Below are 20,182 nucleotides of genomic sequence, written 5' to 3' on the forward strand. Positions count from 1 at the left end.
TTTTTATTTTATTTTTTGTAGAATTCACCTTTGGAGGTAGACGACGAAGGGTTTATGATCCGGGCGGATGCTGGTCACAACGATATCCTTTATCCCCGCAACAAGCCGTGCATTTCACCCTAGGCCTTCAGTTGTGTCTTTACGTTTTTTTCCGGGGAATTTAAATAAAGGTGAATAATATAAAATATTATGAATAATTTAATTCATAGTCACAGGAATTTTCCGCTACAGCTCTTTCAGTATGCAGAGAAAAACAAAAGAGCTTTAAGCTTTATAATATAGACATCAAATTCAAAATTATTGACACCCCTATATAAATATGACCATCAGGTGAAGTAAATATTTTGATGAGTGTTTTTTGTTTATTTATTTTTTCATTATAGTACATTTTCTGCAAACATGCAAGCTATTAAAAATTCATAGCACCCTAATATGTATAATATTGCATCTAATTAATAATAATTGTATTATTATTTAATCGTGATTAATCGTGTGATTGTCATGAGATAACTCGTGATTAATCGTAACTTATTCGCACATATTTATCTGTTCTAAATGTACCTTAAAGTGATATTTTTCAAGTTTTTAATACTCTAATCAACATCGGCATGAACAAATATGGACGCTTTATACAAATGTATGTTTATCAGTGAAACCAAACTCAACATAGAGCATGAAGACAAAATATTCTTGGAAATGTTTGGTTATTTTAAATCACATGAATCATCAGGACACCAAACGGAACTTTTGCCATGTTTCCACACGGACGGTTTTATTTGCCGGATGTGTGCACATAGGTCCTGTACAGAATAGATATGAGTATAAACTGTTTAATGGTGTTTAATTTGTCATGAGTGTGATAGAGAGAGAGGATGTCAGTATCTTCTCAGTAGGATCCTTGACTCCGCCCCCTTCCCCACGCTGCACAGACGACAAAGAGAACCACTTTTACTCCAGCGACTCGGACTACGACGATGAAGAACCAAAAAAATTCCACATCCAGATTCGGCCCGTGTGCAGCCGCAGCAACTCAGCTGCAAACGAGCTGGAGCTGAAGGCCACCGTGGGGACCCTCAGCCTGCCCTCGAACCCTGGGGTGAGGTCCGGGGATGGGGGCGGAGCCAAATAAGGAGCTTGCTTTAAATATGCATATTTCATAATGATTTAATTTAAATACCGTAATTTTTGGGATGTATTGTTATAGCATTCCCAAGCTGCAGATGTGAGTGGTGTGTGTGTGTGTGTGTGTGTGTGTGTGTGTGTGCTTAGATGTTTCATAGGTTGTTTTTAGCAAACCAAATTATTTGCCCTCATATATCGTGATTTTTACGCATATTGTTTTATTTAGACCTTTGAAGTTGAATGTGTTCGTTTTTTTTTTTTCTTCCCACTGAAGGCGACAACGAAGAGGCAGCTTTCTAGTAAGTTCAGCTTCTGTGTGGGTGTGGGGGTGTGTGTGTGTGTGTGTGTGTGTGTGTGTGTGTGTGTGTGCGTGCAGAACTGCCCATGTTGTGCATGTGTGTACGTGCGTGCATGTGTGTGCGCTCACTCTTCCTTTTCTTTGTCTTAGGAAACATCAGTACAGCAGTACGCTCGGAGGTAGAGGGCGCCCCCCACAGGGGTAAACACACACAAACCCACTATGAGATATACAGTAATATTTTATCATTCAGACCTTTCAAACAAGCAAACAAAACTGCTGCTTATGTTTGAGTGTGTGACAATTTAAACATGCTAAACCAGTAGCTATAAGCTTCCTTTAGTTGTTAGCTACATTAGCAAAAAAACAAAAACAAATCTCAAACTGGATCCCAAACTAAACGCTTCCCGAAAGGTGGGGTGGGGATCCTCGAGTGATGGTCGAGCATACAGGCATTTCTATTCACAGCGAGATTCTCCAGTCCGACCCAAAGCTGCTCCAGTACATCATATAGAGTTTTCTGGAGTGTTATTGTTAGTGTGAAGATGATAATAAATAAATATATATATAGTGTGTGTGTGTGTGTGTGTGTGTTGTATCTTTGATTAGCATAGGAGTAAACGGCGTGATTATACCTGTTAGTAATTGGATGATTTACACACGGACTGTACCATTACAGCATCAATTTTACAGAAGAGTAATGAGTGTTTGGGAAGCTGTAATAAGGGACTGTCACAGCGTGTACTGAACACGGCTCTGTCTGAGCAGCTGCACTGTAATTACAGCTAGAAATAAAAGTGCAGGTGTGTGTGTGTGTGTGTGTGTGTGTGTGTAAATGTTAGGGCTCAATTTATAAGAGGTCTTTAGTCATATTCAATTTCTTATGACTACACTTATGACAGTGTGATTATAATTGTTACATCGTGTGTGTGTGTGTGTGTGTGTGTGTGTGTGTGTGTGTGTGTGTGTGTGTGTTGTAGAAGATGAGACAGAGGGTCTGTGCAGGTTCACCTCAAGTCCAAACCACAGCAGGTACAAAGAAGTTTGTCTCTCTTTTCATTCTTTATTTATTTATTTTTCTTTCTTTCTGCCCCTGTATTTTTTCTTTTTAATTTTGTTTTCCTTTTGTTTTGTCCACAATTTTCTGTCTGTCTTTCTGTCTGTCTCTCTTAACTTGTGAACACTTTTCGTTTTCTTTTCTTTTGTCCACATTTCTTTCTGTCTGTCTGTCTGTCTTTGGCTGTCTTTGGCTACAGGGGACAAATAAAGGCTAGAATAGCCTTTTTTTGTCACATACATTACAGCACAGTGAAATTTGTTCTTCGCATATCCCAGCTTGCACGGAAAGCTGGGATCAGAACACACGGTCAGCCATGATATGGCACCCCTGGAGCACAGAGGGTTAAGGGCCTTGCTCAAGGGCCCAAGAGTGGCAGTTTGGCGATCCCGGGGCTTGAACCCCTGACTGTCCGATCTTTTAACTTGTGAACATTTTTCATTTTCTTTCTTTCATTCTTTCTCTTTCATACACTTTCTGTCTATATCTTTCTTTATACTCATCTTTCATACTTCTCTGCTCTCTCTCCTCTTCTATAAAAATATCACTGATTTTTTTCTCTCTCTCTCTCTCTCTCTCTCTCTCGCTCTCTCAGGCTGAGCTCCACAGCGTCGGGATCAGATTCGCTCTTTGGTCCTCCACTAGAATCAGCCTTTAAATCTCACAGCTTCTCGGGCCAGGAGCAGCTACAGACGTCTGAATGTAAAACACACATACACACACACACACACACACACACACACACACACTCCTGCTGCTCTATATTAAGTCGTGAAAGTGCAGCTCAGAGTAATAAACAAGGTGTGTGTAAGGAGTGTAGCTGCTAGCGTTAATGGAGTGTGTAAAGACGCTTCTCGCTGCAGTGCTCGTTATATCACACACACATCACACACATTAATGGAGCGGTGTATACAACATGGTGATGTACTGGATTTACGCTTCCGTCCAAGTCTTTCTCACGGCTTTTAGTAAAGCTTCGTGTAAATATTTTTGTAAGCCAAATCCAAACCCGGTTTTTTGATTCCCTACAAAACGAAAGTTTCTGAAGGTTTCTCTCGTGCTCTCGAGACGACATCAAAACTCCATTCAAGGACCACTGGGAGCATAAAATAAATGATGAGGATGAGGGGAGCAAGGCAGGAGTGGAGGATATTTGGAATCACTTTCATGTAGGGGTGTACGACATATCATATTTGTTGTTTTAACGACGTGCGATTTGACATTATTGAGGAAATCGCAAACAAAACACCTGCAGAGTGCACGCATACATCACGTGAGGGTTTAGTTGGTTAAACTCGTGCATTTAAAATGATCACAATATTTAAGCAATGGCTGCAGAAAATGTGTACATTTACATCATTTCATATAGTTCATTAATATCACATGAAAAGTGCTGTTTTTCTTCAAATATCAGCTATTAATAATATAAAATATATATGATTTTATATTAATATTATAATACTATATTATATTTAAATTAAAATATTAAAAATACTGATTTCATTTGTTTGGTAACAGCTACAATGTCTTATTCTATTGAATGTTAGAATTTGACTCAAAAGATTAAATCAGTTTAAACCAATAAGAAGATATTTATCTCTATATATAATAATGAGAATATTAAGAATATTAAACGTTTTAGGAGTGAGCGTTTCACAGTAGTCCTTAAGGTACACAATAACACACTCAGCAAAATATCGTCTAATATCGTTATCGATTAAATCCAAAATTATATTTACATTTTTTATCGCACACCCCCGCTTTCAAGTCAATATAAATAAATGTTGTATATAATAGTATTAGGGGTGTCCCTGAGTAAGGATTTTGTCCCTGAGTAAGGATTTTGTCCCTGAGAAAGGATTTTGTCCCTGAGAAAGGATTTTAGGGCTGAAACAATTTCTCGAGTAATTCGAATACAAAAAAATCATTGAGGCAAATTATTTCGTTTAGTCCATTTAACTACACACAAAGCACTGCGTTTCCCCACGGACCATTATTACTGATGCACCACCGCTAAACTCTGGAGCGCTCTGGACTGGTAAACACCGGAGACGCTGCAGAATGAAAAATGGTTTGGGATCATTTTAATCTAAAACATGAAGAAAATCGCGTACAGTCCAGAAACATTATATAATGTATGTGTATATATGTGTGTGTGTGTGTGTGTGTGTGTGTGTATATATATATACCTTCTTTCCTGTTTTCATGCATTTTCTGTCTTAGACGCTGCTTTCTCGTCTGCTTCCTCGTCGCCCGACAATGTGGAGGACTCCGGTTTGGACTCACCGTCCCATCAGCCCCTGGATGCATCCCCGGAGCCGGCAGGCTGGGCGGCTTGGCCTTCGTCTTCTCAGCCCAAAGACTCTGCATCCTCACGGCAACCCGTCGACCCCTTCTTCGCTCGTTCCCCTCTGCCGCAAGAGTGGCCTTTGTCCCAGCCTTCTCCTTTGGCTCCGCCCCTAACCAAAGGCTCCGTCTCTTCTTTGGCGTTTCCTTCCTTTTCCAACAGCGTGGATCCCGGCGTCTGGAGCTGTAAACACATCCCCCCGGAGGACCCCTTCGTGGCTGCTTTTGAGCACCGACCCGCTCACCAGGACACTTGGGGAGTTCCGCCTCCTTCTCGCACGACCCACGAGGACCCGTTTGCCCCGCCTACGAATGGCACTAAAACCCTCCCTCCTTCTAACTCGTCATCCCGTAAGGACAGAGAGAGGAAACGAGAGCGCAGCGTGCCGCCTCCCGATTCTCCTGACGATCCCTTCGCCATCACCATGATCGGCAGCCCGACCCACCAATCCGCCATCGCCGCGCAAACCGCTTTAACTTTGGCGGTCGGTTCGAGCTCCACCCCTCCGGTCCAAATCAAGCAGGAGTCCACGGCCTGGGGTTCGGTCCACAACCCGTTCAGTGACGTGGGGCAAGACGGGGGCAGGAGGACGGTCAAGGGTGGAGGAGAGAAAGAACGCAGGAGTGGAGGGGAGGAGCAGAGACGGAGTGGCCCACCCCTAACACGCCTCTCCGGTCCACAGGAGGATCTCTGCTTCTCCACCGATAAAGACCAGGACTGCTTAGACATCAGAACACACACAGGTACAGCAAATACACACGTTCTCACTGCTAGCATGAAACACCACGCTAATATCTATTTCACTTTAAACACAAATATCAACAAAATCTCTCTCCCTCCCTCTCTCACTCTCTGTCTATCTTTTTATCTCTCTCTCTCTCTCTCTCTCTCTCTCTCTCTCTCTCTCTTCCTATCTCTAATAATCTCTCTCACTCTCTTTATCTCTCTCTATCGCTCTCCCTCTCTCTCTCTCTCTCTCCCCCATTACTCTCTTTTTTTTTCTGTCTCTTTCCCATCTCTATCTTTTATTATATCTCTCTGACTGTCTCTCCTCCTGTTTCTTTCTCCCCATCTTTTCTTTCTATTCCTCTCCTTCGACCTCTCTTTCTTTTTCTTTTATCTCTCTCTTTCCATCTTTCTTCCACTATCCCTTTTTTTTTTTTTTTTTTCCCCACTCTCTCCTCTCTTTTCTCTCTCGCTCTGCAGGTCCTCAGCGTAGGTTCAGTGGTGAGGTCCTGATCTTGGCTCCTCCTCGCCCAGCTCGGTCCAAGCGTACCTCACCCAGACCAAATGCAAACGAGCGGGTAATAACACACTCCTTACACACACAATTTCTCTCTCTCTCTCTCTCTCTCTCTCTCTCTCTCTCTCACACACACTTTAATTTTCACGCTCACACATCCATCAGATTCCATCATTCCTAATAATCACCACCTGTCCACTTTACTTCCTGGCTCCTGACCTATGACCCCCAGTCCAGGTCACTGTGTTCGTCTCCTCTGCCTGAGCCGAGTCCTCCTCCGACGTCCTCCTCGTCCTCCTCCAGCCCCAGTGATTGGGGGAATCAAACACGTACACACAGTCCTGCACGGGGTAGGAGAACACCCACACACACACACTCACATATATACAGATTAACACTGTACACTTTAAGGGTCATTAAAATGTTTTTTATACAGTGGGGGGGGTGTGTGTGTGTGTGTGTGTGTGTGTGTGTGTGTGTGTGTGTGTGTGTGTGTGTGTGTGTAGGTTTGTCTCGAGGGCCAAGTCCCATCTCTTTGAGCACTCAGGAGTCGTGGCCTGTAGCTGCAGCATTTACAGAATACATCAATGCTTATTTTAAAGGAGGAGAACACAACCGGTCTGTCCATCTCTCTCTCTCTCTCACTCTCTCTCTGTGTCTGTCTATCTGTCTGTTCGTCTCTGTCTTTCCTTCAGTCTGCCTTTTTGTCTATCCATGTTTTTTTCATCAGTCTGTCTATCTATATGTTTCCATTAATCTGTATGCTTTTCTGTCTGTCCATCTATTAATTGACTTTCTGTCTGTCTTTTTGTCTATCAATCTGTTTGACAGATTAATAGAAAAATGGACAGACAGTCTGTCTCTCTCTCTCTCTTTCTCTCACTCTATATATATATGTCTGTCTGTCTGTCTGTGTCCCATTCATCCTATCTGTCTAACTATATATCGTGTGTGTGTGTGTGTGTGTGTGTGTATCAGATGTTTGGTGAAGATTACAGGTGACCTCACCCTGTCGTTCCCGGCGGGAATCATTCGGATATTTGCCTCCAGCCCGAATCCTCCCGTACTCAGCTTCCGGTTGGTCAGCACTGCACGAGTGGATCAGTTCTTACCCAATCAGAAGCTCCTGTACAGGTCAGCTGATATGTATAGTGTGTTTAAAACGTGTAACGCGAACGCGGGGGAATCGTGACGTTATTCTCGTATCTGTCTCTGACCCGCAGCGACGCGTCTCAGAACGACCCCAACTCCAAAGACTTCTGGTTCAACATGCAGGCCTTAAGCGTCCACTTGCAGAGGGAGGCGGAGCTTAACCCGCACGCCTCCTACTACAACGTGGGGGTCCTGAAGTACCAGGTGAGTGTGTGTGTGAATGCAAGTCTGCTTTATGGAACGTTCCTGCACGTGAAATCTGCTGCTCACGTCTTCCTGCACACACACTTCTTTACATTCTGCTTATTAATGCTTTCTGATACCGCCATGATACACCCCCCCCAGGTGTCGTCTCAGGACCCGGCTCGTGCTCCTCTGCTGCTGTCGGCTGAGTGCCAGCGCAGCGGGACGGTGACCCGCGTCGCCCTTGACTACCACTGTTGCCCGGCAACGGCTCCAGCCACACAGCTCACCGCCGTGCAGGTGTTGCTACCACTCGAGCCCACGGCCACCGACCTGCAGTGCCAACCACCTGCCACCTGGTAAAACAGGGAGAGGGGGGCTTATAGACTAAGAGACAGACAGCATAGGGGAGAGAGGAAAGAGAGAGAGTCCGAGAGAACAGGAGAGAGACCAAGATGGAGGGATGGAAAGGTTTAAATACTGAGAAAACGACAGAGTAGTGGGAAGAGAGGGAGAGACTAGGAGGGAGACCAAAATGGAAGAAAACGGGGTTTGGGGCGGACGGTGGAGAGACTATTATGGAGGGGGGGGTTGGAGGAGAGAGAGAGAGAGAGAGAGAGAGAGAGAGAGAAATAGGGATAGAGATTCAGATGAAGGGATAGAATGACAGACAGCTTTAAAGACTGAGAGAAAGGTGAGAGAGACATATAGAGAGAGAGCAGAATGGAGGAAGAGAAATGAAGAATATTGAAAAAGAGAACACATTGTGAGAAGAAAATTGAGACCGAGATGGAGGGAGAGAGAGACAGATGGACACAGAGCGAGAGAGAGAGAGAGAGAGAGAGAGAGTCAAGCAATCATCTGTATTGAAACACAGAAAGAGAGACAGAGAAAGACAGTAGGAGGGAGAGAGAGAATTATAATGTGGAAGATGAAAGAGAGATGCAGAAAGAGAAAGAAACTGAATATATATTTGAATATCACGTCTTCTGTTGTGCTCTCACAGGAACACGGAGGAGAAGAGACTGCTGTGGAAGCTTCCCAACCTCTCACCCACCAACCACAGCAAAGGTCATCTACTCTTTCTCTCTCTCTCGCTCTCTCTCTCTCAAAAGTTTGTGGACACCTGAAAACAATAATTGTGCTTTTTGAGCATCTCATTCCACACAGAGTCCAAATTTATAATGTTATAAACCTTCGCTCTTCTGGGAAGATGTTCCACTAGATTTTGTAGAGATTTGTACTAACACAAGCTGGTTAGTAACATCAGGTTCTGATGAAGGTGAGGTCAGGAAGGGAAAATGTCATTCTACTGCATCCAAACAAATCTTATATAATTGTGTGCTTTAGATCGTGTGGTGCATCTCCACTGACATTGTGGAATCAAATGAAATATGATCATTAATTGATTCAAGTCTGTGATTGTTTATTCGTTTTTATTTGTGTAATACGATATTAATGCTACTCAGTTGATTTTTCGTATACAATTCAGTATCATTCGGTTTATAGCAGCGGCTCCCCGATCTTTTTTCACGTCACGTTTTTTTTTAACGTGCATATTACTAGTACACAGATGGAGAGTCAGGATTTTTCTGTCTTATGGTGATAAAATTGTCAAAAAATTCGGACTTCAAACGTAGGCAAACTCATGTATACTGTGCGATACGTTGTGACGCTGCCAGGATGTACAGAATTCAGTGGGGATTTTTTTTCTGGTGTTTCAAGCCCATTTTTTAGCTCTGTCTCCTTTCTATTGGCGTCGGCAGACACTGAAACAGAGAAGCGGTTAGTCTGGTCAGCAGTGTAAATTGCTCCGTTTTGCTAAATGATGTTATGTTACAGTATACCATTCATACTGATCACCATTCGTGTCTCGACATACCATATTCTCAAGTTACAATGGGGTCATAGGAACGCGTCTTGTCGGTGATTGTACATATAATTATTACATATAAAAGAAACTTGTCTCGTGTGGTGCGAAATTATATTATATACGTTTATAATGTACAGTATCCAGTTTAAGTAAATAGCATTTAATACAGCTTTGAATTGCAGGACAGTTTATATAATTCAGGTCAGAAATAACCATAATAAGTTGAGCTGTGTGTGTGTGTGTGTGTGTGTGTGTGTGTGTGTGTGTGTGTGTGTGTGTGTGTGTGTGTGTGTGTGTGTGTGTGTGTGTGTGTATCAGGCTCGGGCACACTGTGTGCTAGTTGGCAGTGCCTAAAGGAGCCCCGTGGTCCTGCCCCGAGCCTGGCAGTGCAGTTTGTGGGTACAGGAGCGTCTCTGTCAGGCCTGGACATGGAGCTGGTGGGTGGCCGATATCGCATGTCTCTTCTCAAGAAGAGATTCGCTACCGGTAAGTCTCACACACACACACACACACACACACACACACACTTTGCACAGCAGGGAGCATACGATCCGCTCATCTGTTATGAAAAAGGTTTAGTTTGTATATCTTATATATGCTCAGCTGGATTCTGATTGGTTGAGACTAGAAGAATAGCACCAGTTGCACAGCTCCAGAAGTACACAGGATGATGTGCATGCAGCCCTGTGCTGCCATCTGTTGGCGTGACACAAAACTAGTCTCGAAAACTTTTTGGTAGCACCTCGTACGTGTGTTTGAAAGCAGTGGAAATTGCAGTGTAATGTTTATATGCTATAATGATGATGTTTGTGTGTTTCAGGGAAGTACATTGCCGGCTGTTTGTTGTAGGAGAACCTTGTCGTTTTTGTTTTTGTTTTCTACTTACCTGCTGGACACGAAGTTTGCACTTTTACCTCTAAAAGCCACGTCCGAGCGCTTTTCTGAGGACTGAACACAGGAACGGATACCAGACCTGGACATTATTCATGATGCACTGCTGTGCAAGGAAGGAAGGACACACAGTCAAACAACCACACACACACTGGGGGAAAAAAAATAAAATAAAGATAAAAAAAGAGGCGTTCGGCCTCAGGCACTTATCAGTTCTTGATGTTTCATCAGATTTTCTGGATTTTTCGCGATTTTCAAGTGAGATGTGTATAATAACGACGAACGTCAAAATGTCTTGTTTATGTGACTGTAATAATAATAATGATAATAAGAACTTTAATATTCCCATGCTGATGGTTGTTTTATTTATTGTATTTTTCCCCAACAACAACAAAAAAAAAGGAGACGTAAGCGTTGAGTGGTTTACACCAATTTATTACACTTCCCTTTTTTTTTTTTTTTTCTTTTTTAATTTTAAACCCAGTACAAAATACAAACTGAAGTAGGATTTAATTACAGACTGCAGTCTGGCTTTAGCCTAGGTAAGAATATTCAAGAACGGTTGTTTATTTATTTTTTTCCCCTCAAAATATAGTTGTGAGAATAATCATCTACTCCCATAAAAATACAAAATAATCCATCTAAAACAGCAATACAAAAGAAATTACCTATTACCAAGTTACACAAATGTTCTTTAAAACCGCACTAACAGCCTGAAACGCTCATACCGCAATAATAGAGTGAGATTAAAAAGCCACGCAAATGACGAATCGCGTCTCGGGGCAGGGGGTGGGCGGGGTATTGGTATGAACAATAGAGAAAAGAAAAATAGTACTGCATTTGTAAACACGGAGAGATAGAAAGAAAGACTGCACGAGCGACAAACCGTAGCCGCTTTCCTAAAAACCTTTTAAAAAAAAGTTCAAGGGAGAGAAAAAAACGCGCTTTTATATAAATAGATAAGTTTTCGTATGACGAGGAGAAAAAGCACAACGAGAAATCCAGCACCGAGGAGACGTGTGTGTGCATATTTCGGTTTAAGAAACAAACAATAGGGTTTTTTTATATATATATAAAATATCTAGCACTCGAGTATTTTCATATCGTACAACAATCTATTTCATCTGCATTATTTATTTTTATTTTTTTTAAATTGAAGCTATTAAAAAAAACGATCACGTTAACATCCTACGGTTAGGTGCAAGAGGCAGAGATCAGAAACGAACTGCCGAGCTCAGACTGACGTCCGGTTTCATGTACATGGACACATCCATCCATCCATCTATCAATTCCTCAATACTGCCCTTTAAATCCTATGCATGGGAATTAAAACACCTTAATTCGAATCTTTTCTACCGATGACGCGTTCACACTAGCAGGTGACGATTCGCAGATGCAGTTCATTAATCGAATTACAAACCGAAATTCCAGAGCAAATCGGCTTTTTTTTCTTCCTAATTTGCATATAATTGAAAACTTCAATATCGCCGATTGTTCGCTAGTGTGAACGGACAACCGCAAAGCCGACAAGTTTATACGAGTAAAAGGACCAGCTTTCAGACTGTTGAACGTCTGGACATAAAACTACAGCGCAGCATAGAAACAGTTGAGGTATTGAGGGCTCGTCGCATTTTCAGGGGATTTTAATGGCGTTTTTGTTTGCGCGGAACCCGAGCGATTGCAGCAGACACTACAGGGAGGGGTTGTTTGTTTGTTTGTTTGTTTTTTACTTTCCAAAGACTATACAGTCGGACAGGCACGAGTGTGTGCTCGAGTGGGTTCTGTTCTCATCTAAGGCACTGAAAGGACACTATGGCACAAATTAAAACACACACACACGAAGGCGAAGATAAAGTAAACATACCTCAAGCACACAAAAAAAAAATAACTATAAAGCCTCTAGACTGGATGTTATAAAACAAACATCTGCGGGGGAAGGGGGGGGACCCTTTTGTTTTGTCAAATAAACTGGATCCATTTCAAAATATTTATTCTCCAATTCCCGCAGGTGTATTTCGTTTTTCTGGTTCACTGAATGTTCTGTTTGGTTTAAACTGTATTTTGTTTTATTATGACGTTTCGTTTTGTCGGGTTTTCCTCCTTGCATAGGACGGAGAATCGTAAAAAGCTTTGTAATGATTTAGACCGTATTAGTTCCTCGCAAACGAAAAGAATCCGACCTGCGTAAAATCAACTCGCACCAGCAGAACGGTGGACTCGGTGTGCACGTTTGTATAAATATGTGAACACCACACAGACACGTGCACAAACGCACACTGGATTACAATTCAGATCTCCTGCAGAGTGTGGTTAATCTCGATCCTCTCTCTCTTCACGGCCGGCTCGCACGTCCCCCGGGACACGTCTGCGTCGCTGCCCATGTCACTCATGTCGTCTGAGAATGAGTGATCTTTAAAAAGAGGAAAGAGAAGGCGTGTTAGTGTGTGTGTGTGTGTGTGTGTGTGTGTGTGTGTGTGTGTTAAGAGTGTGTTGAAAGATATCGTCAATAAAACGTGTGGTCTTAACCTTTATCCATGAGGGACGGCATCATGGAGCTGAGGTCACTGAACTGTAAAACACACACACACACACACGTTAGAACATGCTTGTAAGAGTAAGGGCCAAAAAGAGTGTGTGTGTGTGTGTCAGCAAACAGACCTCTCCCATGACAGCGATGGGAGTTTCTCCGGTTGCCTGGGCGACACGGTGCTCCACCAGGTAGAACATGTACTCGTCATAGAGCAGGCGGATCAGGTGGAAGGAGCCGAAACTCGCCGCGCTGCGCAGGGTCAGGTCTCGAATCACCATGGAGCTGCACAACACACCACATTGTAACAACTTTATTTTAGAGAAAAAAATTTTTAAAAATCCGCAAAGCATTGTGGGTCAATCCATAATGTAACGTTGGGTATTGGCCTTATTAAACCAGGACATAAATAAATGTGTAAGTGAGAGAATTATCAATTATCAAAATCCATACCAATAGTTTTTCCTGTTTGTTGCTGGAGGGGCTGAGATGGTCGGCTACAGTTACAAGAGCGGCCTCTAGAGGCGAATCACTGACGCCACGTGCTGTTCGTTTGTACGCGTGAGAGCGGACGGTGCACAGACAGCATTATATTATATTTATTATTTATCATTTATTGATTATATAATTTACTAATTAATATATCTATTTCATTTAGCACATTTTCATGATTCAGTCTTCTTCTTCTTTTGGTTTCTCCCATTAGGGGGCGCCACAGCGGATCATCCGTCTCCATACCCCCCCGTCCTCTACATCTGCCTCTTTCAAACCAACTACCTGCATGTCTTCCTTCACCACATCCATAAACCTCCTCCTTAGTCTTCCTCTTTTTCTCCTTCCTGGTGTCTCCATCCTCAGCATTCTTCTACTGATATACCCCATGTCCCTTCTCTGCACATGTCCAAACTATCTCAATCTCACCTCCCTCACCTTGTCTCCAAAACGTCCTACATGCTCTGTCCCTCTAATAAACTCATTTCTAATCCTGTCCATCGTCGTCACTCCCAACGAAAATCTTATCATCTTCAGCTCTGCTACCTTCAGCTCCACCTCCTGTCTTTTACTCAATGCCACTGTCTCTAAATCCCACAGATACCCTTCTTTTACAATTTTCATCATTCAGTACTGTTTTTTATTTTTGTAATAAAATACCATACTATTTTACATGGAGTGTTATGTTTTTGCTTTTTATGTAGTATCCATATTAAAAACTAAAACATCGCTTTTTGAAAACACTCTCCCCGAAGTGGATAAATTTGAAAACTGTGTGGACTGTAAAAACGGAGGGTTTCCAAAAACTATGCATTTTTAGTTTCAAAGAGTCGGAAAGTAATTAAGCACGAGGCAGAAATGATGCAGGTCGAATTGTCTTACGATAATACAAATAATTAATAAATGTATTCATGCGTGCGTTAGTTTTTGACCCCTGTGATGTGGAAGTTACACAGATAAAAGAAATTGAGGACACGGTGACATCTACCTGTGTATCATTAAAGTTCCTATCACATTTTCTTGGGTGAGGGGAGGGCATTGTTGAAAGGTGTGTGTGTGTGTGTGTGTGTGTGTGTGTGTGTGTGTGTGTGTGTGTGTACCTGTAGAAGGACCACTTGAGGAGGAACTGGCGTGCGGCGCGGGGGAAGCTGGGACTGCCCTCGTGTGGTTTCAGCACTTGACTCACCACACTGTCCAGCCATGCAGCCCACTGGTCCAAGGAGCTCTGCTGCTGCAGGGTCATCTTAAAATCCTGCTCCAGACGCTGCACCACGCTCTCGTCACACTGACACACCCAAGATGCCTGCTCCTGCACAACACACACACACACACACAGAGCACATTAGCACTATTCCCGTTAGGTACAAAGGAAGACAGTCGCGTGTCCCAGCACTAAACTCAAGTGCAGTGAAGGTCCAACCTGCACGTTGGCGAAGTCGACCCGGTTCAGGTCACTGAGCATCTGGTTGATCTGAGACGTGTTCTGCAGCACGGCCCGAGCCGCCTGTGCCAGGTGGTTCAGAGAAGTGTACCTGCGCAGCGTCTGCGCAAACGCGCTCACCACTGCGGCCTGAAATATGAAACACACACACACACAGGGTGAGGTTTTGATGTGATTGTAGGTGGAACAGATAATGAAATGAAGTTGAGCAGGGGTAGGACCTTGGTGCGAACGATCTCTTGAGGGAAGTTGCTCATCGCTGAAGTCAACCAGCCCTCAAGGCTCTTGGCAAAGTTTCTAATAGCCTGAGTAAGAGTGCCTGCACATGTACACACACACACACACACACACACACACACAAGTCAGAATTAATACTCACAAAGATGGACATTTCCTGACATTATTTTGTGTGCAGGATTTAAGAAATGATGTGTGCGATGTTATGGAGGAATGCGCAGTACGTGTAAGGGGGTGTGGCCTCGATAACCCTGGAGTGTGTGTATGTGATTGATGAAAGTGCAGAATAGAAATTACATTAAATCTGACGGTTTTGGCCAAAATTATCCTATATTTAAGTTCCCTGTTATGGCTAAACTGCAATTTTGTAAATTCCCATAGAAAGTTTCCAGTCTTGAATTCCTAGAATTTTTCAATGCTGGATTCATTTCAGTAATACAGTAACAACTGACCAGTACGAGATTTTTTTTATGCAGTACTGTACTGTATAAGGAATAAAGAAAAAGGTATGAAGGCAGTTTTATCTACTTTAGGACTCATGAATTAGGCTTTCGGAACGCAAACTTTTATTATACCGCATCCACAGACATCCTAAACAATTGTGTGGCTTTAGCTTCTATTATCTAAAATCTATTATAAATTAATGAAATAAATGCATTAATATACAAGAGGAATGAGCCATTTGTTGTTATATGGAGTGCACACTAGTGTTGTGTGTGAGTTGAGAGAGAGAGAAAGAGAGAGAGATGGCCTACGTACTGGGAACAGGCCGTAGGACGTCAGGGATGAGAATCTCCACCAGGGCCTGGTACAGGATGTGATCACAGCTCCTCATCCACTGCTTCACTGGCTCGAACTTACACAATGCAATCAGCTTCTCCCTTGGGATCACTCCTTCGATGTCGTCATCACTGCACACACATCGCTACTTCACGAACGTGTACACGTGTACAGTAATCCTTACAAGAATGGTACATATAGAGTTGAAACAAAAAAAAACGTGTGCGGAGTCCGACCTGCTGGTGATGGTGGTGTTGCCGTCACTAGATGGCAGTGCTGAATACCAGAAGGTCTGCCAGAGCTTCTCTATGAAATGAAACTGCAGATTCATCACCACGTCTAGAGTGGCCTGAGAATGAGAAAAAGATAGAGAGAGAGAGAGCGAGAGAGAGAGAGAGAGAGAGAGAGAGAGAGAGAGAGAGAGAGCAAACTAAGTAACTAAGGAAGTTGAATCTAAATAAAGTCATATGTCCATTACTGCAGCTTGATAGCGCCACGCTGTCGATTTCTCAAATCTGATTGGTGCTGAATTTTGCCTGAACAGCAGCTTGAAATCACGTTTAAATTATCGCTCTCCTTTTAACGTTATAGTTTCTATAGTAACAGCTCATTCAGAGAGATGTACAGGAGGGGATGCTTCACGCAATCTACATAGAAATAAACTGATTTTAAACTGCTGTAATGGTGGACCAAAAACACACAGAACTGTCCTGCAACCATCCTGATTATTCACAAATTCAACTCGGTTTCATTTGTGTTGCTATTTTAACAATAGACATTGTCCCTAAGCAGCATTACACAACAGATAAAGAAGTTATACAGCTGGAATATAAAAAGTTTAGTTCCTAACAAGTTTATTCCTAAAGATCCCCTGAGACAGATTGAGGAAGAAACCTGAAGACTCAAAAGGGAACCTGGATGACACCAAATGTCTATTAATTACAGTTCCATTATTGTTAAAGTGCGTAAATGCAGAACTGTTAACACAACACTGTGTTCTGGAGCCATTGTAGTAGACTGTTCATATTAATTCCAGTCAAAAATCGTTTTTTTCAAAGTTCTTGAGTTCTTCAGTAACTTTAATGATCTTTGAGCTGTTGATGTGGAACTATCCTCACCTGCACAGTGGTCCCAAATTTAAGACAACTTCATCCAGAGGGCGTCAGGATGAATGAGGCAGATTCGAAGAGGAGGCTGTTTTCCACCGTCTCACTGTTTGTTATTTTGCACTAAATCTCACACGTGCACTTTATGTTGTGTCTGAGTTAGTTTTGTGTTATTTTATGTACATTTACATTATCTTATGTAGCACCTTGGTCCTGGGGGAACTTTGTTTGTTCCACTACGTATAGTACTAATATAGATGGAAAGCAGAAAAAAGTCAATTTGCCTTGACATGTAAAAAGACATACACCGATCAGGCATAACATTATGACATTCTAACATTATGAGCGGTGAAGTGAAGAACACTGATCTCTTCATCAATTGTAAGGATTTGAGTGAGTTTGACAAATTGTGACGTCTAGACGAGCTCTTGTGAGATGTTACTCGTCTGCAGTGGTCAGTATCTATCAAAAGTGCTGCAAGCAAGGAACAGTGGTGGTCTGTGTGGTCCGATCCAACAGATTAAGCTAATTAGTTAATGCGGTTACTGCTCCAGGGGTCACGGCTGTTTTGGCAGCAAAAAGCCAACACAATATTAAGCGGGTGGTCATAATGTTTTGCCTGATCGATGTATATTTAATTTAAATGAAGAGAGTCCAATAGCAAATGTGAGGAAAAAAAATCTATAAAACTTTACTGCACACAAGAAGGAAGTGGTGAGTCAACAGAAAGGAATTTAGCTCAAACACACACACACGCACTAGCATTGTGACATTGCAGCAAGAGTGTGTGTGTGTGTGTGTGTGTGTGTGTGTTGCACGAAGTTGAGAGATTCTCCTATGACAGGACACTTGCTCCTATATCCAGTTGCCTGGCCCTATGCCAGCCCCCCCCAAACACAACCCTTTTTTTCCACCAATCAAACGACATGTTTTGGGTTCGTGGCCAGGTTGCTATGGCAACCTTGTTTACCGTTGCTCCAGCAACAGTTCAAACACAGAGCTCCAAAACCAGAAAAAAACAGAGGAAAATTCCCCCTGCCTCGGCAAACAATTGTGGCATGGCTGTAAAAAATTAGTGTTTGGGAGTCTGATATCCAAAAGAGCGGAGTTTGACTGTGTGTGTGTGTGTGTGTGTGTGTGTGTGTGTGTAAGTAAGAGGCACACAGAAGTAAACAAGCTGGATTAGAAACGCCCCAAAGAGCTGAACTGAGCTGGAAATTCGACGAATAACAGAACAGATAAGGAGCTATAAAAACTAAACAATATATAAAAAAAAAAAAAGAAAAAACACAAAAAGAAAAAAAAAAAAAGAATGAAAAAAGATTGACGGTAGAAAAACTTTAATGGGGGGAAAGAGAACAGAAATTTGATTTTTCTTCACTGTTGAAGACCAAATGTCCCCACAAGGATACAAATATCTGAAATTTTTGTCTGCTGGTCATGATGACGTGTGTGGTGTGTGTGTGTGTGCGCCTGTCTCCGCCTGCCTAAAAGGTTAATTGGCATGGCTGGAAAGATGCTGAGTGAGGGATGAAAAGATCTTGGGAACAAAAGGTGTGAGATGAACATGGAGAAGCAGTAGGAAAGGGCCAGGAAGAGAAAATTAAACCTGAGTTCAGAGCTACTAATTTGGGCGAGCGTCCTGCAGGTGAGCAGTGATGAACACATGTCAGAGACAGAATTAATGAGTGAAGGGCAGGAGTACCTCGCAGTGGTCCCGATAGATGCTCTGCAGCTTTTTCACGTCATTCATGGAGATGCGCTCCGGCAGCGGGCAGGAGTCCAGATCGAGAGAGGGGAACGGGGGCAGGACGTGAGAGACATCTGCAAAACATACACCAAGTCATGAACACCAGAAAAAATAAATAAATAAATAAAAAAGCTTATTCCTGGGATAACTGTTTCTCTCATAAAAACAAAAATAATGACACCACTAGATCACTTAGGCTTTTTTAGGCTCATTATCATATTCGTGATGATCATTTGCATAAGGTATCTAAAGCAGGACGTTTGTCTGATGACAGTAGAATAAACAACGTTATAATATTATAATATTTACGTCCCAAAAGGTGTGTAATGATACATGCATTCATACTGAACAGTTTAAGTACAGGACTTTTGCCACGGGGAACGTGTGTGTGTGTACCAAATTATATTCTTGGTTTTTTTAGGTGCAGAACATAGTTGAAATAAGTAAGTTCTGTCACGGACATATTAAGTGGCGGGCTTCAAGTTTATTTAGTCTGCGCCTCACACTTTGAGTGCAGTGTCACTGTGGCTACTCAATACGTACCAGAAACACCATATGTTCTGCGCATGCGCAAAAACACAGATTTTGTTCCGTATGACAATTCCCGTATCGAGGGAGTCAATGAAAGATGGATAGAATTAAGTAATTTATTAATAAATAAATAAAATGAATAAATAAATAATCTTGTGCGTTTCTTAAATGCAGACATTTGTACTTACAGTAATTTCCGGACTATAAAGCGCACCCTTGTATAAGCCGTGTAGACATATTGTATATGTCTACACTAAAACTAATTAACTTTACACAGTCTTTACCGAAAGACAGTGTCTGTTACACGTTGTAACAGGTGAAATATGTTGTGGCTCCTTTAAGAGCAGAGCGGCATTTCGGGAACAGCACGTCACTGCATTCTTCCGGTATTACTGCATGTGTGTGCGTGTGAGACCGAGGATTATGTGCTCATTACTTTCTGATGCTCATTTCTAAGTTTCTTTGACTAACCCATAACGCTGTTGCCAAAAAAATTTAAAAGCACGCGTTTTGGAAACCTGTTTTCCGAGGTACGAGCGGTCACTCTGTCGATTTTTTTTGCTTTGTTACGTGAGCAAAAAATTGAGGTACGCGCTCGAGACGCCACTGCTAAATGGTGAAGCAAAGCCAGAAAGCGAAGTCTGTGATGAAAATTAAGATAAGCATAGAAGAAAAAGTAAAAATTTTTAAGTTTAGGGATACGTAGTGTACAGGAGTGATAGTAAAAAACGAGTTTTCCCTCCGCCTCCGCTTATCGCCTCTTTCGTTTCCGTTCGGAAATTTCATTGGTCCAATGTTATGTCGCTCAGTTTTTTGGCTTGAAGTTTGTGAAACCGGGAAAAATCCATAAATTAGCTGCTTCGTTGTTTAAGCCACGGGGTTCAAAAACGTGGGAAAAAAGTAGCGGCTTATAGTCCGAAAAATACGGTATGCTGAAAATAAGTAGAACAGTTAAATAGAACATATCTTTTGAAAATTAAATAATAAATGTAAACAATATTTAAAAAAAAAAAAAACACAAAAAAACAACAGTGCATCCAGAAAGTAATCACAGAGCTTTACCTTGCACCACATTTTGATGTTACAGCTTTATTCCAAAATGAATTAAATAAATTATTTTCCTCAAAATTCTACAAACAAAATCCCATAATG

At 42.2% G+C, this 20,182-nt stretch overlaps 2 protein-coding genes across 7 annotated transcripts in view; one reads left to right on the forward strand and one right to left on the reverse strand.

The window, feature by feature from the left end:
* The window catches only part of fcho1 (FCH and mu domain containing endocytic adaptor 1), a 37,764-nt gene extending 27,250 nt beyond the window's left edge, over positions 1-10,514 (forward strand). For 3 of the 4 annotated variants that reach the window (XM_046870478.1, XM_046870481.1, XM_046870479.1), the window contains 16 exons: positions 22-82; positions 921-1,096; positions 1,397-1,421; positions 1,571-1,621; positions 2,401-2,452; positions 3,073-3,179; positions 4,701-5,567; positions 6,031-6,128; positions 6,300-6,417; positions 6,574-6,685; positions 7,046-7,201; positions 7,291-7,423; positions 7,565-7,761; positions 8,409-8,473; positions 9,594-9,761; positions 10,096-10,514. In XM_046870478.1, coding sequence (XP_046726434.1) covers positions 22-82; positions 921-1,096; positions 1,397-1,421; positions 1,571-1,621; positions 2,401-2,452; positions 3,073-3,179; positions 4,701-5,567; positions 6,031-6,128; positions 6,300-6,417; positions 6,574-6,685; positions 7,046-7,201; positions 7,291-7,423; positions 7,565-7,761; positions 8,409-8,473; positions 9,594-9,761; positions 10,096-10,124 — 2,415 coding nt within the window. In that variant the 3' untranslated portion in view covers positions 10,125-10,514. The remainder of the gene's footprint in view (positions 1-21; positions 83-920; positions 1,097-1,396; positions 1,422-1,570; positions 1,622-2,400; positions 2,453-3,072; positions 3,180-4,700; positions 5,568-6,030; positions 6,129-6,299; positions 6,418-6,573; positions 6,686-7,045; positions 7,202-7,290; positions 7,424-7,564; positions 7,762-8,408; positions 8,474-9,593; positions 9,762-10,095) is intronic. The other variant, XM_046870482.1, reaches the window with a different exon arrangement.
* A 71-nt stretch (positions 10,515-10,585) lies between these two features.
* Positions 10,586-20,182, reverse strand: part of rfx2 (regulatory factor X, 2 (influences HLA class II expression)) — a 44,301-nt gene continuing 34,704 nt past the window's right edge. For all 3 annotated transcript variants that reach the window (XM_046870485.1, XM_046870483.1, XM_046870484.1), the window contains 9 exons: positions 18,455-18,573; positions 15,880-15,992; positions 15,623-15,774; positions 14,848-14,945; positions 14,606-14,755; positions 14,286-14,494; positions 12,825-12,978; positions 12,693-12,735; positions 10,586-12,576 (listed from right to left, as the gene is read on the reverse strand). In XM_046870485.1, the coding sequence (XP_046726441.1) occupies positions 12,455-12,576; positions 12,693-12,735; positions 12,825-12,978; positions 14,286-14,494; positions 14,606-14,755; positions 14,848-14,945; positions 15,623-15,774; positions 15,880-15,992; positions 18,455-18,573 (1,160 nt within the window). In that variant the 3' untranslated portion in view covers positions 10,586-12,454. The remainder of the gene's footprint in view (positions 12,577-12,692; positions 12,736-12,824; positions 12,979-14,285; positions 14,495-14,605; positions 14,756-14,847; positions 14,946-15,622; positions 15,775-15,879; positions 15,993-18,454; positions 18,574-20,182) is intronic.

Source organism: Silurus meridionalis, chromosome 17 (assembly GCF_014805685.1).
Source record: "Silurus meridionalis isolate SWU-2019-XX chromosome 17, ASM1480568v1, whole genome shotgun sequence".
NCBI classification, from domain to species: Eukaryota; Metazoa; Chordata; class Actinopteri; order Siluriformes; family Siluridae; genus Silurus; species Silurus meridionalis.